The 25,312-nt window shown below is 37.3% G+C and overlaps 2 protein-coding genes across 6 annotated transcripts in view; one reads left to right on the forward strand and one right to left on the reverse strand.

Moving 5' to 3' along the window:
• The window catches only part of GREM2 (gremlin 2, DAN family BMP antagonist), a 562,614-nt gene that overhangs the window by 406,679 nt on the left and 130,623 nt on the right, over nt 1–25,312 (reverse strand). The window lies entirely within an intron of this gene.
• The window catches only part of FMN2 (formin 2), a 165,287-nt gene that overhangs the window by 53,030 nt on the left and 86,945 nt on the right, over nt 1–25,312 (forward strand). For all 3 annotated transcript variants that reach the window (XR_012774784.1, XM_075495975.1, XM_075495977.1), the window contains 3 exons: nt 1,915–3,599; nt 4,650–4,794; nt 17,157–17,244. Coding sequence is in view for 2 of the 3 variants with exons in the window: in XM_075495975.1 (XP_075352090.1) it covers nt 1,915–3,599; nt 4,650–4,794; nt 17,157–17,244 (1,918 nt within the window). In the remaining variant the exon portion in view is untranslated. The remainder of the gene's footprint in view (nt 1–1,914; nt 3,600–4,649; nt 4,795–17,156; nt 17,245–25,312) is intronic.

Here is a 25,312-nt window from a genome sequence, read left to right on the forward strand (position 1 = left end):
AACAAAACTGTTGCTGCTACAAAGTATTGCGTTATTAAAGGAAACTGAGTGGATTGAAGCACCATGAGTAGTCTGTAATGGAAATGTCTTTTTCAGCCTTTTTTCCCTGTTATAATGCTGTTTGTTAATATGTCTGCTATGTTCATTCCTTCACTATTCATTGAAAAACTTTTTTGATGTTGCTTTCTCTGTTTTACATTTCTCTTCAAAGTTTGGTAGGGAGACCTAGTTGTAATCCATAACTTTTGGTTCAAACTGCTGTTCCAGAAAGTTCAAACAGTGTAGGGGATTGTAAGTTTTGATAAAGGTGCTTCAAAATCAAACAATATTTGGTTTAAATGTAGTAGTTGCTGGTTTACTTCTGGGATTGCTTTAGGAGAGCTGGGAAACTCTAAGATAAACACAAAATTGAAATTTTATGTTTGAAAACCAATTCTGTGCAGAAACAATTTTTTAAGTATTAATGAACATATATTTTATTAATAGTCCCCAGCTGGAAGTTACAACTTCATTTTCCAGAAAGAAAAATGACTTTTAAATGTTTCATGTGTCAAAGGATGAGATGAAAAACATCATCTTCCTGAAACAAATCAAGGCAATTGGTATATCAGGTATTGTATGTTTATTTGTAGGCTTCTTTACAAGACCTGTAAAATCTGAATATTTGAAAGATTTCCTATGAAGTAAGCCTACAGTCTCATCCATGAAGCTTATGATTTCATAAAAGGGAACAAAAAGGCACTAAGTAACTGTTTTGCTGTAACCACTTGGGAAACCTGTTGCATGACAAACTTAATTCAACTAAATGCTCGAAGTGCTGACCAACACTCCAAATTTAAAGAAAAAAAAAAGTACTAAAAAGTAAATGCATGCAACTAGAAAATAGTAAGTTCTTTATTAAAAGACTTTGTGTTGTAAAGTCCTGTCTGTTCTAGCTCCTGTTCAGATTTCCTGAAAAAGCACAAATGGCTATTTTTGGACTAGGCTGATTCTTTTGGTGCCTTTGGATAAAAGCACATACCCATTAAATTTAGTACAGTTTGTTACGGGTATTTATTTAAAAACGTAGGAATTACTGGGCCATTTAAAGGTTAATGGTTCCTTAACTCAGTCTACAGCAGGCAGGATCAGATGCTTCAGAGAAATATATAAAAAATGTGGAAACTGTCAAATACAGAATTAACCATTCCAGACAGGAAGCTTTTCTAACGTTACTCACTCACAGTCTGTCACTTGGCAGAGGAGTTTCAAATTTTGGGTGGGAGGAAAGTTCTCCCTTAGTTTTGTCTTACTTCCTTTCCTTCCCAAGCATGCTGGCTGGAGAAAAGCATAATTACTCTCTTCTCAGATTAGCTGTTTTTGAAAAGTGCACATTTGTTACGTTCTGCATTCCTAATTGTATTGTATCATTTAGATGTATATTGAAACACAGCAGTCAGTAGTGTGTTGAGTCTGTTATGCACAGTGCATCCCTTTGAAGAAACACTTAACATATTTTCAGTTAACAGAATTAAAGTAATGCAGTGCCCTTCCCACCGCCATGTCTGCATATCCATGTGTACACAAACACTTGCAGTACTTGTGCTCAGTGGTTGGTTGTTTTCTTGGTCAGGGTTTGTGGGGGGAGGGAGGGGTTGCTGCTGATTTTTGGTTTTGCCAAATATAATGACAGTTTGAAACATGCTCATGCTGATGGAGGTAGTTTCATACTGAAGCAAGTCATTTTCCTAAACTATCTTCTTCCACCGTAAGATGCAGCTAGCCAAAATGATACCTCTGTTTTTAAAGGCTTGTCATAACTGGCTTATTTCTGAACTTCTGGAATACCAATATCTTTGATCTAAATTTAATTTTTTTATATAGTGATAAATGTTATCTGTTTTGTGCTTATTATATATTTATTTTCTTTCAAAGGATGATTTTGAGGTGAAATCTGAGGAACGTGCCAGTGTCATCCAACAACTTGAGCAAACTATTGAGGATCTGAGGACGAAAATTGCAGAACTAGAGAAACAGTTCCCTGCTGCAGAGGTACAGACTGCTGGGAGGGAGCAGGAAAATGAGCACACGCACACAGTCTGTGGGGAACTCAGCAGTGTGACTCTTCAAACGAACGGAGAGGAGACCATACCCAGGACTGTGTCACAAGCAAGATCTGTACAAACATCACCAACGGAGGATTATTTAACACACACAATGCCTTCAGCCACTGCACTGCCGCAACCACCCCCACCACCACACTTAGAAGGGGGCAAAAGTGAAGGGCCAACTGAGAAATTGCCAGCTCTAGAACTACAGCCCACATTTTGTTCTGAAATCTCCTTAATTCTGTCCCCGAAGCTAATCTCGGTGCCGCTGGATGCAAGTCAATCAGTACAGAGTACGCTGCAGTCACCTCTTCCAGGACCCAAAGTTAATTTCTCCCTTGCATTTGAAGGAGAGACTGAAATGCCAGCTTCCCATCAGCCTCTAAGTACTGTAGATGTGACCTGTAGTGAACATCCTCCTTCTTTGCCCCCGGAGCCCACATGTAGCATTCCCCCATCACTGCCAGCCACCCAACCGGCTGATCCCCTGCCTGGAGCACATGGTCCTTCCCTTGCCACTCCCAAGTCCATGGCAGGAGTACCACCCCCACCACCCCTGCCCGGCTCAGGACTCCTTTCTTCTGCTGGCTCAGCAGTGCCACACCTGGACCACACTTTGCCGGGCGTGCCACCACCCCCTCCTCCTCCTCCACCTTTGCCAAGTGGAGACGTACCGATGCTGCCTCCAGCCCCTCCTCTCCCATGTGCTGGAGTCCCACTACCACCTCTACCACCACCTTTGCCCGGAGCAGGAGTCCTACCCCCTTTGCCCGGTTGGGGCATCCCGCCTCCCCCTCCACCACCACCACCTCCACCACCTTTACCTGGGACTGGTCTCCCTCCCCCACCTCCTCCGCTGCCTGGCCTGGGAATCCCACCCGCACCCCCAGCACCACCTCTGCCTGGAGCAGGACTACCACCACCTCCCCCACCTCCCCCGCCTCTGCCCGGAGGGGGCATCCCTCCTCCTCCTCCCCCTCCACCGCCTCTGCCTGGTGCAGGTGTCCCCCCTCCACCGCCTCTGCCTGGTGCTGGTGTCCCCCCTCCACCGCCTCTGCCTGGTGCTGGTGTCCCGCCTCCACCACCACCTCCACCACCTCTGCCTGGTGCAGGTGTCCCCCCTCCACCGCCTCCACCACCTTTGCCTGGTACAGGTGTCCCCCCTCCACCGCCTCCACCACCTCTGCCTGGTGCAGGTGTCCCCCCTCCACCGCCTCCACCACCTTTGCCTGGTGCAGGTGTCCCTCCACCGCCCCCTCCTTTGCCTGGGTTGGGGATGCCGCCTCCAGCCCCACCACCTTTGCCTGGAGAAGCGCCACCCCTTCCAGCGCCAGCCCAGGGCAGCACCTACCCAACAGTCCCACAGGTCGGTGGGTTTCTTCCTCCTCCATTACCATCTGGTTTATTTGCAATGGGGATGAATCAGGAGAAAGGGAGCAGGAAACATGTTATAGAGCCTTCTCGGCCAATGAAGCCTCTTTACTGGACAAGAATTCAGCTCCACAGTAAAAGGTACGTCATAGACCTGTGAAGAGAGCAGTGTTTTCGCTTTATGGCTGTCCTGATAGTGTCGTATGTTATGAGCAAAAGTATTTACTGCTAGGCAGGTCTTTGAGAGAACTTCAGTACAAACAGGATTTTATTTGTAGCTGGATATGTCAATGGGGTGCCCGTTTTATTTAAAGCGCACAAACTCTGAGTAACGTTATGTGCACACGAAAGCTCTTTGAGGGTAGTGTTTTCAGCTGTCCTTTGGGGTTACATACCACGCGTTGATCAGAGATCCAGGGGTGACTGTGTGTCACTAAGTGTTCAGTGAGATGGTGTTTAAAATGTCGTATTTGGGCTTCCCCTCAACTTTCAAGATAACGTTGGTCTCTCTCTGGAGCAGCTTACAAGTTTTGGTAGTGTCTTCCCTCTAGGTGAATGTATGCTGAACGCATTTTATCCTCCTCTTTCCTTTCTCCAGTAACCTAGAAATCCTTTTTTTTCACCTGGTACACTCAGCAGGAAGATTCAAACTGCAATTTATTTGCATGGCAGCATAAAGCTATTCTGGTAGCCCTTGCTTTAGTATGACTTTGATATACTTGTTTTCAGTTGTTGATGCTTTTTGTTTGTAAAATATTCTTGGTTATGAAAAGAAGTTTCCTTATTAATCTTTTCTTTATGTCTCTGAGTACTGATTGTAAAACCCTTCTGCTGTTATTTAATGATGGATTTCTTCTTTCTTTTCAAGTTCTTGCACTGTCACACAGGTGGTCTGCAGATAACTGTCTATTTCTACTTCTCTTTGTGTCCGTGTCTGTATGTTTTATAGCCTATTTATATTCCTATGTATGTAAAGTGGGTGAGTATAAATGCGCCTGGCCATTATTGTGTGTGAACAAAGAAGCAAACAAAGAAGTATGGGGGAGAATCAACAGTGTATCTTATCAAAATGCTGCTAGTAGAAGTTAGGCAACAACTTTTCAATTGCTGCTGTATTATTTTCTTCATTCCTCCGTTTATGACCTTATTTAGTTTGACGCTGCCCTACATAGGTCTTTTGCTTAACTTTAGAGATTCTAGTGCTTCACTTGTGTGGGAAAAAATTGAAGAGCCTTCCATAGATTATCATGAGTTTGAAGAACTGTTTTCTAAAACAGCTGTTAAAGAGAGGAAGAAACCCATTTCGGACACCATTACAAAAACAAAGACTAAACAAGTGAGTACTCATTTAATTTCAGATCTTTTCTAGGCTGGTTTTTACATAAAGACAGATTTTTGCATGCAGCTGAGATTAATTTTGCCTGGTGTGAAATTGTTACCATATATATACACTAATTAGAAATATAAGAAAAGGAGAGAATGTAGGATGGGTTTCAAAGCTATATATGTTAAAGACTGAAGACTTCTTTTTTTATGAATAACTTTTCAAGTATATATTTTCTTTAAAAAAAAATCTTTGCTTTATCCCCTTAAAAATTAACAAAAATAAAACTAAAATAATTAGGTGTGTATATGATGCTTTGAAATTGATTGCACATGTGCAATGAGTGGTATATAAATTATTCTGATTAATTTTATAAATTAAATAATGAGTTGCATATGAATTACCATGACTTCAGAGAAAAATTATGTTTAAGAATCTAAGTCCTAATGTTATACCAATCATAACAGTTCTAAGTTTGTGTTGTGTTTATATATATAGTGAATATGAAGTTTATGCATACAATAAATGACAAGCACAGTTGGGAAAATCCAACATTAATCAAACTGGTTTCTTGAAATGGAATGGTGTACAATAAAATAAAAATAGGAAATGTATTTTAAATGCAGACGTTTAAACCCTGGGGTAAGAGAATTGAATCTGAATATTTATGTGACTAGAGAGCTGTAATCTTCTTGGTATCTGTGTGAAAATTGAATTGTGGTGGTATGATAATTAATTTGCAATTAAACTTTCAGGCTATAGAGGAGCAAGTCCTTATGTAGAATCCTAAGCAGCAGTTAAAGTTCTTGTTTTATCTCATCTTCGCATTCCTGCACTCAGTTAAAGACTAGGCTGTTCTTTCCATCATCATTTAACATACAAGTTAATGCTATACAAGATTTTTTTCCACATTGGATGTACAGCGAGACTCTTCAAAATCTCCATGCAGTAGATCTTATGTTTGAATATGACTTCTCCACCTAGTAGTTCTGGAGATCTTGTGCCCACAGGCATGCTTTGGTCAGCAATATAAACATGCAGGTGCTCTTTACTGTGCTGGCAACCTGCTGCAGGCAACAGAACTGGTAGTGAAGTTAGGATGATTATCCCAAGGTGTTGGATAAAACCTTTATCTGGATGGATGGGAAGGATAGTTCAGCCACACTCATGTGGCTGGTTTTTACGTGCCTGTGTGCTGCACTAGGCTGTACTAACTGGGATGTGAGGTACTAACTGGGATGTGAGGAAAGGTAACGGTGCTGCTGCTACCTTGCTGCCCTGCAATAAATCTCCAAAGTGCAAGACCTTTGCTCTTCCTCCCTCCTTCTAGAAAAAGCCCCTCTTAATAGTTATTCTTAACTAAATATAGTATGGAAGCCCTTTAAGTAAAAAAAAGGAGTGCAAAGGTATACCTGATGCTTTGCCTATGAACCGTTGATCCATTCATATTTCATGAGGTTTGGTGTTGCAAATCTCTAAACAGAGTAGAAATGATGACTGTTTAATTCCGTATTGTAAACAGTGGTTAAAGACAGACAGCGATTATGAATAAACATTAGATGTGGATTTTATTTTGTGAGTATTTATTTTTCTTGCAATGACAAAAATTTAGATACCTTGTCAATAAATAAATAAAATTTGGATAAAACTAAATGAAAATGACTGACTGTTCTTAACTTCTTTGAAAAGAACAAGTTGTTTATGACAGAAATTTCCACACAGAAGTTTAAGGCAATCTAAGTAGGTGCTGTCATCTAGAACGAACATTCCTGTGGGCCACCTAATTTGACAGGAGAGAATCCCCTGTGTGTTTCCCTTCCTCTGGTGATCAAATGTACTGCTCTCCAAAAGAGAGAGAAATTGCCTAATGGAGAAGTCTGATTTGTTGAACTATAGTATCTGGGGGGGGAAAGATCAACCAAACAGATCATCACAGGCTTTCATTAGAACTACAATTAGAGCTATCATTTATTGCAGCTGTTAAATGTTCATGTGTGCAAATCCAGTTTGGGCTTTTCAGAGTATTGACATGAGACAACTGACGTAGAACAGCTTCACAAATATATTCTACATACTCCCTCTCAGCAGTTTGGAATGCAGGCCTTCATTTTTTAAATTCTCTTCATTTATACCTCAGTAAACAGTTGGATAATGAAGTCCATCCGTGTTTAGAAGAAGAAACAGTTATTTGGGGAAAGCATGGCTGTAATTCTACAAGTATGTTTTTATAGGAAGCACCAAGTGCTGTTTAAGTGGTTACTGACTTACATGGCTTCTATGATAGTTACGGGTGTTGTAAAGATCTTACAAATGGTGTTTCTGTAGTGATTTTTACAGGGACGTGTTATGCAAAGCAGATGTGTTCTGTCACCTGTTGAGCTACGGAGGAGTGTTGTACAGAACAGAACCAGGACCCGCAAAGCTCACTCTGCTGCTTTCCAGAAACACTCTATAGTCTGGCAATTGGTTTTCCTCCTTGCATTGATGTGCGGGTGTGCTCAGCGGATGTATTGCTTAGATGGATTGGATGTAAAATACTAGCTACACTGGAAATAGTAGTCAGGAAAAATGCCCAGATAACTTTCAAATGCTTAAAACATTTGGTACTCTACGTAAACATTTGATTTTAATAAAACAATGTTTTTATTGTAAGATGAAATAAAAATGTATTTACAGAGGAGGCCACGTGTTGGGGGGGGGGAATTCTAGCTAATCTGAAGAAAGATTTGATAGTTTGGGGATGTTCTAGTGGGTGAAAGATTAATTATTTTGGTGTATGCAGCTGTTCTGCACACAGAACTATTTATGCTATATGCCATAGAGTATATGCATATGTTTGTGTATGTATATAGATATGCATGATATAATTATTTCTAAATGGTGACCCATTTTTATGTGGTAAAATTATCTATATAGTTGCGGGTTGTTTGGGGTTTTTTTGAGTTAACGATTGAGTTAATTTCACCCTACCCAAGTATTGGTTCTAATTGTTTTTTCCTTGGCACGATCATCTGCAAATAACTTAATACGATATAAATCAATAATGCTTAAAAAAAACCAATATTGCAGCTAGCACTGAACGAAGGCCACATTAAAATCCATTCCAGAACTTTAAAGAAAGAGGAAAAAATGAAGTGTTAATATTTATTTGTGAGTGCAGCTGGTTTTATTCTTACTGTCTCTCATTTGGTGCTACGGCAAAAGCTGTGATTTATTTTGCTCTGTTAATACATATATGTCAAATTCTCAGCTGCTGTAAATGTGTGCAGGCTCACTCAATGAGATTGCCTACTAAATCTTCAAAGAAAGTCCTTTATGGGCTATATTATAGGTGAGGCTGCCATTGCTACCTATTAAAGTGGTCTGGCTTTCATTATAAGTCCCTGTTGTTATAACTTTTCCAAAACTTAGCTCTTTAGACTGCAAGTTTTGTTGGGTTGGTTCCCCTGCCCCGCCTCCCCCCCGCCTCCCCCCCCCCCCCGCCCATTGGGTGTCTCCTTCATTTTGCCAGTGTTAAGAAAGAAAACAAAGTCTGGTTTTGCTCACGTCCACATAGTTTCATAGACTTGAAATATGGAAAAATTTTATCAGATACATGTCTTGTTAGTTGTGTAAAGGGTTTCTTAAATTTTGCTACTCTACAGGCTATATCTCAGTTCCTGTTGCTCATGAGAGACTTCAGGTGTAACTACAAAGATTTTTTTCCTAACCTTGTACTGGCACGTTGGAAAACAGGGGCCAAGAGGAGAGAGGCAAAGGAAGATTAAGATGTGTAACTGGGAAGGGAATAAAGAACTGAGGAGATCTGACAGGTGGAAATACAGAGCATAATAGGTCTGATTCTGTGTCTCCTCTTATTCTGTCAAAGTAATTTCTCTCAGAAACTTTTTGTGAGCCTATGGTATTCTTGACCTGGATGTTCCTTTCAGCAAATAGTGAGTCTCATCAAACCTATGGTGTTTGACCCAAGCAAAGGGTGAAAACTCACTCTTAGAGTGTCTTGTTCAGCCGTGCCATGTAGTTACAATACTAGTTTTGGTTACATGTGTGGATGGATAGTATTTCTCGTAGGACCATTTCCATAGCTAGCGTGGACTGTGTGGAGTGACCACAGTTCGTAATGATTACTTAGGAAATGAAGCTGTTACCTGAGTAAAAAATGCTCTTATCCATTGTTGCAGCACTTAAAAAACATGTAATTAGTAAAGCAGGAAGAAAAAGGATAGTCTCATGATTAAGGCCACGTACTCAAGAATGACAGTAAATGCAATATTAAAAATGTATTTACATGGTGAACATTGGCCAGCGTGCACTGAATGGGTTCAGTGGAAAAATGGTACATAATCAGAAAATCTTGATATCACTGTCGGCATAATAAGTATACAGAAGGGGCTGAGCTGACTTGCATAGATTGCTTTCCTAAGTTTTGAACAGTCATCTTAGAAGCCTTACTGATAATCCTTTAACTGTATTTTTGGAAAATAATATACATGTAACTGCAATGAACTTTTCAAGAGCAGACCATGTGTTTATAATCTATCATGTAAAGGAAATAAAAAAGTTAAAGATATTCTCATATGGGAAGTCCACTATTAATGTATTGACATGAAGATTTTAATCTTCCCCCTTCCACCCCAGAAAATAAATAATAGCTTACTAAAGTTTCATTCTGTTTCAAAAGCCTTAGATGCAAACAAGATGTATCAATAAAACTGTTTAGTTAATGATTTCAGCATTTTTGAATTTTTAAGTTGAACATAAAGAAGCTGTGGTAATAGAATAACCCTAGAAATAAAATGCCATGTAAAATAAGTATAAATTGGTAAATAAGGTAAATGCCATGTTGAGTTAACAGATAAAAGTCTATTCATTAACAAGGAATGATGTAAAGGGAAAAATAATTTTCTGAAAAGGTGGGTTTATTCCCTCTGCAAACAGCAGAGGCACTGTCTTAAGGAGCTTTCTGTATCCACACTTATTGATCTATTACCTGTGTCAATGGCACAACCATTTACTGCGATTTTATGTACTCTCTGGAGATACAGTTGGGGTTCTGCTGTCCCCACAGACAGGAATTTTAGAGGACTTGACTGATGCATCGTTTTTATTTATACAAGAAAATAATTAATAATGTCATGAAGTTACTTATGAAATTACATAATATCTCACTTATTTGGCTTGTAAGAATAATTTCTTTTATGAGATGATGTATGAATGTGATCTCTGTTTTTACCTCTCATTCTCTTCTTTATATGGCCTATTGCATGTTTTGTTATGTTATTATTTGTTTTGTAACTGTATCTACAAAGTTCTCTTTGTTGCAAACACAGTTTTACCTGACTGCATCTATATATCAAGTATCTCTACCTGTTCAGGCTTCCCAGGATGATGTCCTCTATTAACCGCATGCATTTCTCATTCTTGTTTCCTTCCTACTTTATTTTCTTTGGATCATATATTTGCAAGTTTAAAAACAAACATATAAGCTTGGCATCCGACAATCTTGCAAGCTCATCTTGTGACCTAAGAGCTCTGTGGGTTTCTGTATTTTGTTCCTGTATCCTCATTAGCACTGAAAGGTTCTGCTGATATAACAGCTTGTTTTAGATGCTGCTGCTTATGGATTGTTTATGGGCGAGAGAGGTTATGTTCATTTCTTAACCAGAGGAGCCATGTAGAGTGTCTGACAATGGCCTCATTGTGTTTCTCTATGCTCTGGAAGACCTCTGCAGGGGAAGGTCTTCCTGAAAATTTGTTCAAATAAAGAGAAAAATAAGCTTTGGGTCAGAGTGAGAGAGCTGCAGCTGTTCTGTGAGACTGAAAGCTGTATATCTAAAAAGCATAACCCAGATCTTGAATCCCAGCAGAAAGACAGCTGCCACCCTGGGCTGTGTACAATTCTTGCTGTACCTGACACTGTCGAGTAGGGGCACCTTGCTTACAGCCATCTTTCAAGGGAGGCTGGCGATCTCGCATTTCCGTAGCCAGTAGTTCTACACCTTTCAAATACTTTCTTCTCCATTTCTCCATGGTGCTTCTGACTCTCTCAGTGCAAGGGCTCAGTGCAGTGGACATTGTAGCATTGGATGACATCAAGGGAAGAAGAAAGGAAGAAAATATGGAGATAGCAATATGCATTTCTTCTCCCATCTCTCTGTCCACATTGATTTTGCGAAGGAGGCAAGAAGCAACACTTTTTAGTACAGTAATTTTTAAATCTGATCAAGAAAACTCAAATTGCTTCAGAATTAGATGTGCATATGGATTGAATGTGTTTCACCTAGAAATTAGAGTTTAGTACAGTGGTCATGATGATTTAGTAAAAAAAATCATTGTCTAACTTAAGTATGAATGTACTTGTCTGTATTACTATCAGATCCTAACTGACTTACAAGTCAAACAGGTTTTTACTGTCAGCATGAAAATCAAGGTTTTAAGATTAAGGGTTTTTTTATTTGTAGAGTCATATTGATTTTTCAGATTTTTCCTTATGGCTATATTTTGTAACTTAGTGCTGACTTCAGTACAAACAGCAAGAACAAAAAAGTTGTTATATTCATTTGGAGTAGGTACAGTGAATAATGTCATACTTTTGACTGTAACTGTATGTCCCCCTTTAAAAGTGGGAACACGAAAGCTTTTACAGCATGGGGGTTTTGTTTGTTTGTTGTTGATATCTCCTATTAGATATCATAGTGGGTTCTCCTTTCTTTGGGAGTTTTTTTTGTTTGGTGGTTGGGTTTGGGTTTTTTTTTTTATTCTTTATCTTTTCCTAAGCCCTCCCCTTCTTCCATGTCTGTTTCCCTGATTTGATGTGCTAACTTCTTATAAAATAATTAAGTCTGTTAATTTCAAATGTATTTGGGCATGCAATATGTTTTGCTAGAGTTTGCAAAAAATGTGTGTAATTGCATGCCTAATTTGAGTACACAGTGACAAGATTGTTTATAGCAGTTGGGCTGATCACCTGCAAAAACCACCTGCTGAGTGCATTGGAGATCATGCATGAAAATTCTGGCTTTTATACAGAGTTTCGAAGGAAATTTTAGCTTTTGGGGTTTTATATTTTTTTAAAGAGTTTATATTGTAGCTTCTGAACATGCGTGTGCATTACTAACCCACAGAGACATTTTGACAGTTACAAACATGAGATCTGAAAATATAGAAACTAAACTTTAGGTACCCTGGTCCTTTAGCTGATGAAAGAAGGAATAACTATAATTGTGGTACATAACAATGAGCTAAACTCTCAAAAAGGAGCTTCAGGTATGGAAAAACAAAATCCTTGTGACCTATTTTTAAACTGAAGAATTTAAACTTTGCTATTTATCTGCATCCCCTACTGCAGTCCTTAAAATTAGAATATTGTTGTTATTTTTTATTAAGGGGCATTTTACTGTTGTTCAGCCTCCTGTTGAGGAACACAATGCTTATCTAACTTACTACTGTATGTCTGAATCTAAGCAATCTAAGTATTTTTTCATCTAATGTCATAAGTGAGGAATATTAACAGGGGTAGCAATCTCTTACTAAGAGATTACTTCTACAGTAATAGTTTTATGATATTAATTTCAAGCAGTACTATTTTAGTGATAAAACAGCATAAAAGCGTATGAACTGTTTCTCATCCATATTGTTAAGAGCTTTATTTATGAAAGCACAGTGGGGTAACGGATAAAATGAATGAAAAGTAAATATTGTGTTTAATCTTTACCCTCAAGCATAAAGTTACAGCATCCACAAACTGGCAGATGCAGCTGCTTGGCTGCACTAATTTGCATAACATGTCAACAACTTGCATCCAGAAGTATATGACAAAGAATTTTGAAACCTTAGGTATCTCCTTATAGGTTATGAGAATCTTCAGTGGGGAAAGTGACCAGTTAGTTTGCAGAGGGGATTAGGGTAGGAGACCAGGGAGGTGCTCAAAATTACACTTTATGATTGAGTTCAGTTAGATCATTATGTGCCATCAGCACAGATATGCCGTTAGCCAGCCAGGACTGGGTGTTGGTTTTGGGGGTCTGGTTTTCTTTTTGTAAGTATTAAGTAGAAATGTTTGATCTCTTATTGTACCAAAATGACCGCACTACTTGAAGTAGTCTGTGTTTCCACTCTCACAATTGCCATTACTAGCCAGAATTCACTTCTGGATTTACCTTAAAAAAAAAAAAAAAAAAAAAAAAAGAAAAAACAAAAAAACCCCACCAACCAACCAACCAAAAAACCCGAAAACACACACACACACAAACCCCCACTCATAAGAACATAATATTATTCTGTTATATCTGTAAGAAGACAAGGATAGACATGTGAAAGATATGATGGGTCCGGTTCTGTGATTGCGAGTTTTACATTTGGAATACACTTGAATCCCCAACAACTTTGGGGTTTCTGCATCCTCTCGGCAACAGTTACAAGCTATAGGTCTTTGTACAGTGGAGTTTCCTGCATGTCACTTTTTGTAACGTACAGTAGTTTTTCTTAACCAGTGAGAACCTTAGGATAATTTTGCTTAATGCTGGCAGTCAAAATCAGAACCAGAGAGCACAAATCATTGCAAAATTCCATGCATTAACTAAATATTATTCTGGGGAAAGGGAATCTTTGTATTTTTGCTTCAGGGTTCTCATCAAACATGTGTCTTGCATTACCTTTCACTAAGTATCTCTTTGACTGTTTTTGCTTGTGTTAAACAATCAGGAACAAATTTGGCATGTAGTTTGTTTACTGCTTAACAATAAGGACCACTCAACAATTAGAAAGTTTGTCCTAGACTTCAGGCTGCAGATAATATCTCTAGCTTCCTTTTTATTTATTTTTTTTTTAATTTGTTTAAAGCAGAGTTCCAGAATCCAAACTGTGTATTGTGTCGGAGGCTTTAGATCTTGTAGAGATTGGATTTATCAAACTTTTGTTGTTCCGCCTTTAAATGGCGTCTCTCGTCTATAGCCTGTAGGCTCAGACTATGCAGCTGATTTATTTTATTGTTTTATTTTTAAATGTGGGAATTGCCTTAGGCGTTTATGCTAATATTCATATTTTCTGAATTAGTGTTGTATTGTTACAGCCATTCTATTAGAGGAAAGTATAGTACTCATACAATTGACTGAAATGGGAATGAAATGCATAATAGAGATTAGTATAAAAGTTGACATAAAACCTACGTTTTAAATAAAGCCAGACAAAACTGGTAGCTGCTACAGAAAAACACTTTATCTGTTGCTGTTCTGCACCCATTCACCTGACAGTCATGCTCTTCGGCACTCTTTGATGTCATTGTGGTTAAGAATTTGGCAGCAAAGGTGGCCTTTCTTCACGGGCACAGTGCTCCCCCACCTCCCCGATCACTGGCAAAATGTGGCACTCAGTAAATAATTATTCTCCTGTCCATCAGCTCACTTTCAGAAAAAGCAGCTTCTTTTTCCTGCTAACTTTTAGGCCACATTCATAACAACATAGTTAATTTATTTGGTTCTTTTTTCTCTAGTGTTGGTCCCCTTGCTGTATATGTAGACCTGATCTCGGTAGCTCTCTGAGCTTTAGATTGCTGATGGGGGGTAGAAAGAGCGTTTTCACAATTTGAAGCGGTATAGTAGTATATGGGTGCTGACACCATTAGAAGTGGCAGAGTCCCAAGAACAGACTCCAGCTCATCCTTGCTCTTTGGGCCTCCAAGAGAGAACAGTGTAATTCTGCTTCCTTTGGAAAAGCCAAGTTGTGGACGCTTCCTTGGTCCTGGGTAGGTTCACACCTGAATGCAGTTGTAGCATGTTTTGAGGAAGATCACTTAACAAAGCTGGTTTACTCTCTGTTTTCTTCTTTTGTTTTGTTTTACTCTTGGCCAACACAGTAGCCGGCATCAGTTCCATTTCTACTTCATTTTTGCAGAATGAGTGACAAGAAATGTACACACTTAGTCTAGATGAGCTCTTGCCACTTTGTGTGACTATTGTTATTTCGTTATAGGACTTTTGGAATGGGTTTGCATTCATTTTTTAATTTGCTTTTTTGTCAGCTTTGGGATAGTTTTCTTGTTCAAAATAAAGGCAACAAAGGATTCCCTCTATATGTTGATGACAGCAGCAAGCTTAAGTTATTCTATTATTGTGATGTTTCAGACTTGAGCAAAAGCCATAATGGTGGGGGCTGGAATCAACAGTTTCCCCAACATCTTCCATACCAAATTCAGTCTTGTCGGTGTTGTTGGAGTGGACAGCTTTAAGGAGAAGTTTTTGAACTTTTGTTATGTAACATACCACATTGTTTCTTTGTGTTGCTCTGCCTTTTCTGGAAATATAGTTTGGTAGCAACACCAGTTAAAGGGTTTCTGTTCTTTTTGAAATTTTGTACCTGCTTTTCTTTCTGATAGAATGCAAGATACTTGTTTGGTTGTTATTAGAGATGTACATTGCAACGTAGTTGTTAGAAAGAGTTGATCCACGCCTTGCTACCCAAGATCTATTTTATTTTGTAAACTTTTTGTAGCTGCAAAGAAGTAAATAGATAATAGCTGCTTTTTACAACAAGAAAATCTCATATTATTTGTCCCAGCTTTATCTCAGTTCCAGGCTTAAATCAGGTTTATGTTCCATTTAAAAAACATTTAGTTATTATAGCCTATTAGAAGGATAGTGTGGGATATTCTAATTATATTTTTCTGAATTACATTAGTTTTCCCTTTGAATTCAGAAAATCTGACTATCATATCCTATTTCAGTCCATTTTACTTCCGTTTTAAATTCCTAATAATATATTACATGGATTAGACAATTGCATAGGAATTTCTTGCTAATTTCTGACAGATGATGTCAACAGCTATGCCTTGAATTTAGGTCTTTAACCTTGTGAACGATAGTTATGACATGGTTTCGAATGTTAAAATTTTCAGTTCATGAGCAGAATGCTGAACTTTCACTTCGCTGTAACTAGTTAGGAATCTATGAGGAAAGGAGGATGAAATACTTTTATAATAGATGGTTACAAAGGTTTAAGGGGGGGAAAAAATAAGTAATAAAACAATTGGCTAGCCAACCACAACCTATACCGCAAGTACCGTGAGTTTCTCAAGTTTCCTTTCCTAAGCAGTCCCAGTGGCAGGGTTCTGGGTCAGGCTTTTACTTCTTCTCTCCAGCTACTGCTCAAACATCAATGTACAAACCTGTGTCTGAAAACTTAAGTGAATCCAAGTTGGCCATAGGGCAAACATCTTGTGGGTACTTTTATGTTTTTTTAAGATGTGAACTGGATCATGACATTCTTACTCTAGCTAAATTAATTCTACTTTTTCTAATCTCATTTCTACTAATTAATTTCTAAATAATTTTGCCAGTGGGGCTGTACATGATACAGCACCTTGGTGCTAAGATAGGAACTGTGTAACTTGAAAAAATATGTATATGCTTTCTGACTGCAATGTAAAAAGAACTTGAACTTACAGTTCTAATTATCTGTCTTTCCTCCAAGTGATTCACAAAGGTTTTGTTCAGTGTCTTTAGTATGGTGTAAAACTCAACAACTCAGGGTATATTAAATATTACCGTCTTCCATCTACATAATGGTTGTGGCCCTGCACTGAAAAGTACTTCATCTAGAATCATGTCATTTTACAGATAAGGGTCCTTTCCTGGCATTACTTGTTTCTCATACCAATGATACAAAAGCTACAGTAAATTGAATTCAAACAGCTTACAGCCCTCTGGAAGACAGCCTGTGAATTACTTGTTGCTTTTATGCTTGCAAAGCAAATATGTACAAAAGTGTATTTTAGTGGCTAATTTTAACCCCCTAAAGCAAGATATTTCGATGGCTTGATTTTTTTTTTTGTTTATTTTAAAAACAAAAAAGCTTTGAGACCTTTTATATTCCCTAAAAGTGATCAAAGAAAACCCCAATATGTACGTGGTTATTTTGCTTTTTAAATAAAATTCATATTGGCGCCTACTACGTCAAACATTCAAATAAAATACAAATTCTCACAGTTTTAGCTTACATCAAAGATGGAAATCATTGTGTGGTTTTGGAAACCAAAGCAATTCCAAGATAGACACAGTTGGAATTTTTTTTTATATGACAGCCTGTTTCATACACTTAGTAACATCAGTGTGAAGTTGAAAGTGTACATCCTAATGAAGGAGGAAATCTAGGGGAACTTTCATAGTGACTCTTGTAGGATTAAGATTCAACTAGGTGACATAGTTACACTTGTGATGGATTTATGCAGCAGAAGCAAACTTAAAAAATAATAAAATTACTCAGTTTTAGATGTGTATATAGACTACAAGGTACTATTTCTTGAATTTGTCGTTAGTAATGTGAAATATCTTGTACATTTTCCTGCAGATTAATACTAATAGTTGGGTTTCTTTTGGCAGGTTGTCAAGTTGTTAAGTAACAAAAGATCTCAAGCTGTTGGAATATTAATGTCTAGCCTTCATTTAGACATGAGGGACATTCAGCATGGTAAGTGAAATAAGTGTTGTTGATTCTAGCTCAGATCACATAATTAATAATCTGGAAATGCTAATTATTTCTATCTTTTGATATGTAAAATAAAACAATAAGAGCCTTTTTTTACACTATATTTTTCTGAAAATAGCTTGTTCTGGCATTTATTTTCCCCTTTCTAGTAACATATTCCCTGTCTTGTATAGAAAATAAAACTGTTTATTTGCAGAATTGCCATCTATAGTTTTTGGCATCAGTTATCTAAGTGATATAAAACATAGACACTCTGATTTTGGTCTTTCTGAGGAAGACTGTGATGTGTTGTTTATTTTAATTCAGATAGCCTCAGGACATACCCAGAAAAGTGAATTATAACATTTAATTGATTTGCTATATAAAATAGTTCCTATATTTGGGTTAGCAAAAACTGTGGAGTTCTTTCATCTTCAACAGCATTTTTTATAAAGGGAGATCTTTGGGGGGAGTGTAATACTTTTCACATTTGCACTACTGTCTCTTAGCATAAAAAGGTGAAAAGTGGAATTGCATTTATATTCAGAGCATCCCTTATGTTTCCCAAAGGCTTTGGATAGATTTGAAGCAGATTGAATTATCCTGTGAAGTGCCAGCCTACCTATTAAATAAATGTGGTTTCAAGTATAACACAGACTTCATAAATCACAAAAACATCTTGTGAACTTTCTAGGCTACATATTTACAGCCATGCATTCAGTTTACTATGATTTGCTTATTCTGTGAAATTATTCATACATAGAACAAATTTCAGAGCACTCTGTCAGCTAGTGAGTAACTCTTAATCACAGTTTTAAGTTTTTATTAAACTGTTTGGATGCTTACTAGACTTCCTCAAGCTGAAGCACTTAAGATGGTAGTCATAGAGCAAGGCGCCAGTACTGGCGCCAAGAAGTACTTGGTATTTCCAAAGCTGGCAGATGTAGTTCAGTTAAGTCATAGAGCAAAATCTGAAAACAATGATATGGTCCTTTCCTTCAGTCAAATATTCAACTTGGTTTCAGTTAATAATGAGAACCTTATGAACAAAGGAGTCCGCCTAACATCTGTGTCTGTGGTAAAGCCAACACAAGTTCATTGAAAATTTGCTTGCTTAACATGCAACACTAACAATAACATGGCATGAATGTCAGTAGTTGAAGGGGTCAAACAATATTATGCTTAACCTTTATCCTATTACAATATTAAGCACACATGATCATCTAAGAGCTGTGTGCAGATTTTGTATATTCCTCTTTCAATAGCTGTTTTCTAAAACCAAAAGTCTTTGCAAAGGGGAATTTAGTAGTGCTCTTATTCCCTCGCTGTGCAGAAGGGATTGAACAAACATGAGAAAACTTTTGTCTGATGGGGGAATTTGTGGAAATGGTTGGAAGATCCTGGTGTTAAAAATGTGAGGTTTTTTTAAGAACATAATAGGTGTGGCGGAAAAGTGGTGAGGAGCAGGAAAGAAATTTGTATGGTGGGGGCAAGGAAAATAGAGATCTCGATGAGAAGTATTTCTGGCATCAGTCACTCCATGCAGAGTTCTCTGAGTGATCTAACTATAGAGCCTGTGGAGAAATTATAAAATCGCAAGCCCAAGTATTTAGCTTCACCTTTATGTATGCACTATTTTTACTTGCTTGTTAAAAAGTAAGGGGTTTACATATTTTTGAGTTTTATAGCTTACTGGTTTATCTGCTGCAATTTGAATATACAAATGAGAAGGTACTATCAAAAATTAAAACAATATTAGAGTGCCTGCATTAGCAAAATAGGCAGTTGATGTATTTTCATCTTTATACATTAAGATTTAAGATGTATGACAATAACTACAGCAAAAAATGTGATCAGTGTTCTTTGTCCCCTGGCCCAGGGTTTTAGTGGTGGTCTTGATTTTTTGCCATGTTTAATGTACAGTGACATGTATATTTACCCATATCTCACTCGGTACAACGCAAGCAATGTTTTTTCATAAATTTGAAAGGCAGTCAAATGAAACTCCCCCTCCCCTGCCCCCAACAATTTGTGGTACTAGGCAACTTCCTTTATAGGCTTTCTTGTAAATATTCCCTATATTACGTACAAAGCATATCTGTGGGATGCAGTGTTCATGCAAATTGCAGAAGAATTGTAATTTTTTTTTACTATTATTTCTTTTTTTTTTTACTGGCCATAGAAAAGCACCCAGAAGGAGAAACTTTCAATGCAGTGTGGTATTCAGTCCATTTCTTGGTTTGCAGGCTATTGTGTTTTATTTTTCTAATGGTTTAGACAAATTTCAAAGCGTTACAGGAACAGAAGGGAAAACAATTGTGCTGGGTATTAATTCATCTAATAAATTTAGGATTTCAAGTTTTAATTCATATTATGTTTAATTGAAGAGCTTAAAATAACTTGAAACCTGGGCAAATGTTGTAAAAAATTGTTTTTGTTCAGTTGGGGTCTTTTGGTGTATTTTTGTTTGCTTTTTAAGATACAAAACAATGGTGAAATATTGTCTGCAAGAAACAATCCTTGATGAAAGATAGTTTTGGAAACTTGAAAATTTGAATCATTTATGATATTTTGCTAACTGATCTTGAACACTTAGCTACTTTTTCATGCATGTGTGCTCAGATGGCATTTAATGGAAGATCTCAGAATATTGTAATATATGCTAAACAGCATTCTTTGATGATGATGATATCCTTGTTAAGTGTTTGCTTGTAGAATTGCATTTGTCTACTCCTGACTTTGAAATGGGTTTAGCAGGACAAACTCCCAAACCCTGGCTGCTTTTAAAATATTTTTGCAGTGTGGAAGGAGTACTTGTAATAATCAGAGCACATTTGTACTGAACTCTAGTATGCCTTTCTAGTAGTGCTTTAAAGTAGGGTAGGTTGATTTTTTGTTGCTGTTATGGGGTTTTTTTAGTAGATTCTAATTGCTAACAGAACTCCCAGCTATTTTATGCAGTCTAGGCTAGAAATGTAAGAAATGTTGGTCTATTTAGTCACAGTGCCATTTCTCTATGTTATTAGTACAAAAATGAGTCCTCTTCTCATGGTTTCTCTGGTTTCACACAAGATTTACTGACGCCTATTTTTTACAATCATCTATCAACTATGCAAAACACTCTATCCAGGCATTTTGCTTGCTTTTTTATTTTCGCTATACCGCAAATATCCTTATCCAGTATTATGTTCCCACCGGAAGTATAGCTGTCTTTGGCTGCATGGTACAGCCAAAGCTTGAGAAATGCCAAACAAGCACTTACTTTTTTTTCCTTTATAGCTCAGATTTTCTTCCTAGAGGAAAGACTTTTGGTTTTAACATTAGTCTTTGGGGTTTTTTTCTTAACATTTCAGAGATGCAACATGTGCTTAAATTAGAGATCCAACAAGATACCAGTTAACTGCATATAGTAATCTGATGAACACCCTATACGTTAATATATAATTGCATGTTAAGTCTGTGTCTGCATTTAGGCACCATGTCTCCTACAGACGATATCACCTTTTAATAAAGCTGTCTGTCATCACGTGAAACATAACAACTATTTGAAATTGTAACTATGTTGCAGAGAATATGATTGCCAGTGATATGGTTGCCTCCCCTAGCACCCTTCCTTATAAAGATACAATGTATCTTCTTCTGCGTTTAAGCTTTTATGGCTGTTAACAAGTGCGTTAAAAATAGCAAAAAAATGTTCTCTGTGTGTGGACAAATACGAGGAAAAAATTAAACTGAGGATGTCAGCTAGAAGAAAAGCAAATTTTATATTTCATGCAGATAAATATTACATTTACTGCACAATCAGATTTATATGTAGTATTTGCACAATCAGATTTATATGTAGTATTTATTTCCAAAATGGAAATTAATCTTTTTTTGTTCACCAAAATCATCTTAGCCTGAATGTGCCCTGTAAATGTTGAAAGTAGAAGTCTGGTAAAAACAGTGTATGCAATTATCTGTCTTTTGAAGTTGCCTATAATCTTTTCCTATTCAGTAAGTTTATCTTAGTAGGGTTTATCATTTCAGGCACTGTTACCCCTCTGGCGTGGCTGCAATACTCTAACTATATTTCTGTAAGGTTTTGCATAGCACCTTGTGCTTGCCCTGGCTCTGTTGGAGTTTGGAGACTTCTGCCTCTGAATTTTGGGCCACCTTTCTCATATCCTCATTTAATAAGTCATTTTTCCCCCCTCTCTGAGGCACTGGTAACCTACAGAATTTGATGGAGCTACCTATCCGACTTTGATAATTGGGGGGGGGGGGGGGGGGAAGTACATATGGAAGACCAAGGCTCTTTTTAATACATCCTTCAACTCATTCTTGGTCAGAGATACTAGGAAAGGAGGTTATATAAAAGAATGTAATAGGAAAAATAGTTATGGAAAGTGCAGGCACCTTCACCTAACAGCTGGTAAAGCCCAACATTTTAATCTGGATTTGAGATTATTTTACTGAAAATTGTATTTGTGGCAGAGCTTGCTCTGCTAACAGAAGTACAACTTTGAACAACAGATTTATCTTACGCCCTGAATTCAAGACAGATGTGCAGGAAGTGAAGGTACTTTAAATGTTAGTGGGCAAAATAAATGTTTATTCTTTAGTATTTGGCTATTAGTGACAAAGGAACATGAGAGAATCTTGGTTTTGTTTTCTTACCTGACTGCTCGCACTAACACTTAGAAATTATGAGCTAGGAGAGACTTTGTCACAGGTTAACCGAATGATTTCACTGGAGGAGGAGGATAAAATGTCTCTTACGCAGCATTATTTAAATGTTCTGTGCAGGAATTCTTCACGCATTGAAGTATCGTGAAGTCTCAGTGGTCATAGGTCCAAGAGACGCTTTAAATGGAAAGCAATCAGGAAAGAATGACTCAACATCTGGAAAATAAGACTCATGATTAGCTTATCTTACGGAAGGTCCAGAGGTGATCTGAGCATTATTTATCCTAATAACAATGTATGTGTATAAGCATAATCATTTGAAACTCATAATACTGAAATATTTGTCAAGAATGGGTATCTTCCCAAAAGACATTTTACTGTTTAAACAAACTATGAGGACAAAACAATACATGATTGGATTCTTTGAACATTGTTATACTGGAAGGTAAACCAGCTGCCCAAAACTGTTACTTCTGTCCATTTAAGTTATGAAAAAAATCCTGGATGTAAGAAGATATATACAACATTTTATTTTTTTCTGTCAGGTGGCAAGTCTCTATTTCTTTATTAAAGGAATGATCACTTCATTAAAGTGATTGCAGTCAGTGCAGGTTAATTACAAAGTTTGAAACTTTGCCTGATGTTTCTGGCTTATTAATTGAGAAGTGAAATTCTTTAAACACTTTTTTCTTAATCAAATATGGTGCATTCAGACACCTAAAAACTTTAAAGATTATGGCTTAAGCTTCCCCTCTGATAGCCTTTCCAACATGTGTTTAGATTCTTCTGAGACACCACCAAGGAAAGACTGGTTGGTTCAGCAGTTTTTCTGTCCTGTGAACTAGCACTTCCCCGAATCTTCACTCCATAATCCTCAGTCTTATTCCTCTATTTCATCTTAGCTTTATGCTGCCATATTCATTACATTATGCCTGCTGTCAGATTGCAATCTTACACATTTTATTTGCTTATAATTACTTTACAAGCTCCTATTGTGAAATTATTGGTAAGGAAAACAATGGAATACACAAAATAACTCTAGTCTGTCTTTTATAGAAGTCAAATTAGTGTGCCACACATGTATTGCTGCAAATGTTTCTATTGCTTTGATGCTGTTAGTATGCCCGCAGTGTTCTGTACTGAGCAGCCAAAAGTGATTCTGGAGCCCTTGTCTGGCCACTCCTGCCAGAGGCAGCTAGTGAGGAAGGACAACGAAGGTCCTCGGAGACAGGTGGGGTTTCTAATGGATGCGGCATAAACCCCTGAGCTGTGGGTGAAGGCCCTGAAAGCCATTCCTGAGTATTGAAAGGACGTCTCAAGTCCTCTTTCTATCCTCTGAGATTTTCTGAAGCTTAGTTCACAGTGACCAGAGGCCAATAAAGCAATAGCAGCAGTTGTTAAGGAAAAAATACCACCTCGGTTATAATTTTCTTTAAGTATGCGTGCAACAAGTCAAGATAATGAAGGACAGAAATATTCATATCACCGTGAAAGGGACTGAATGCTTTATGTGATATGTCCTTTTGGAATTTACAATTAAAAATAAATTTACAGAATTAAACCAGTTTTCTATAATGCAAAATACATTTTAAAGAAGTTAGTTTTTTTGAAATGAGGAAAATCATATTGAGTTTTTTCACAATATTTGAATCAGCAGAGACTAATTACTGCCACATTGGATAGTTTGGATAATTAAAGATCTTTGTTGTTGTTAAGAACATATGAATGTAATTTAATAGAGAAGTTTTGTAAGAAACTGTAATTGCATTGTTTGTCTGTTGTTTCAGTTGAAACAGTTTATTTTTTTTCTTGGAAGTCTGATTAACTTTGAAACTTTGAGAGAAAAGTTTCAGGAAAATTCTGTTCTCCCAAATGAAAAAAAGCAGTACTGTTATTTCTCATTTGTGTGCCGTGTAGTCACTCATAAGAGGGATGATTACAAAATTTTAAGCATAAAAGCAACAAAATGTATGCTATTAGCATTAGTACCATGCAAAAATTGGGAGGAGGGAGGGAAAAAAAGAGCACCTGGTCTCCTTTCCATAGCAGAAATATTTTCCACTGGTCATACTTTTACGCATTGCTGAACTACACAGAGATTTTAGCATTATGAAAATTAAGAAAGCCTTATTAATCGACTAAGACCTTCCAATTACGCAGTCACACATTTTTTCAATAAGTCGAAAGGTTTAGAAAAAAAGGATGTTTGCCACAACAGTCCGTTTGCAATTTGTTCATGTGTGTGTTAGATTTGAATATATTTGTATTCAATTGTAACATTTGTATAAATGTTAAAATCTAATTTAAATACAAGGTAGTTAAAATGAGTATTTAGTGAAACTTGCAAGATGACAAGGTGAATCCTTTTTTTTTTTTTTAGATTCAGTGTACCTATTTTTACTGTATTTTTCTTATCATTTTATCATTCCTCTTTTAAGGAAGCAATTACAACTATATGCTATATTTGATCAAATGGAGATCTATCTAGCTTAGTACCTGATCTCCTGTGTGGATAACCAAAAAAAAAAGTAGTCCTCTTTCTCCAAGTTGAAAAGTTTGTTTGGAATGACTTTCATACACATTGTCTATTCTTTTGATTTTTTTTTTTTCTCCTTGTTACCAGTCTACTATCCATAGTGCTCTTTCTTCTCTTTGCAAATGAGGTGACTAGCTCTGTATGCTGTTTTCAAGGTTTATGTGCGCCATATGCCTCTGCCATGCTATCACATCACCTTCTATTTCAGGCTCCATTTTTTCTGTATTGTTACTGACATTCTGTTTGCCCTTTAACTGTTGCTAATTAGTGAGCTTATGTTTCCAGAGAACTATGAAAAAAATTTGAGTGTCTTTCTGGGGGCAGTAGGGGACTAGTTTTGTATCCATCACAATGTTTTTACAGTTTGGGTTATTTTTTTCCATCTACTTTGCATGTATTGACACTGAATATTTGAGAGATTCTTTTGTTCATGTTTGTGGTCAGCTTTCAAGTGGCTAGCTTTTATTATCTGCCAACATTACCACCTCACGCTCATTAAACAGCACGGGGACCCGCAAAGATCCTAGTAAGGCTCCACTGCTACTGCTCCGTACTTTGAAAACTGGTCATTCATTTTTGTAACTGATTTCCTATTTTTTTGAGCAATTTTTATTTTTAATCAGAGTAGACCTTTCCTCTTATCCCATGACAGCATAATTTTTTCTGAAGCCTTAGGTAAGGATTGTGAGGAGCCTTTTGCAAATCCAGTATCAGTTTGATCACTCTTACCTGTGCCTTTGTTGACTCCATTAAAGCAGTACTATTTAATTTGTTGCTCATGAGTGTCTACTATAAAATGACATGCTACTTCTCTTTCTCATTACATTGGTTTATCTGTATGTTCTTTAAAAAAGCTGTTCTTCCATA

This window comes from Mycteria americana, chromosome 3 (genome assembly GCF_035582795.1).
Source record: "Mycteria americana isolate JAX WOST 10 ecotype Jacksonville Zoo and Gardens chromosome 3, USCA_MyAme_1.0, whole genome shotgun sequence".
Classification (NCBI taxonomy): domain Eukaryota; kingdom Metazoa; phylum Chordata; class Aves; order Ciconiiformes; family Ciconiidae; genus Mycteria; species Mycteria americana.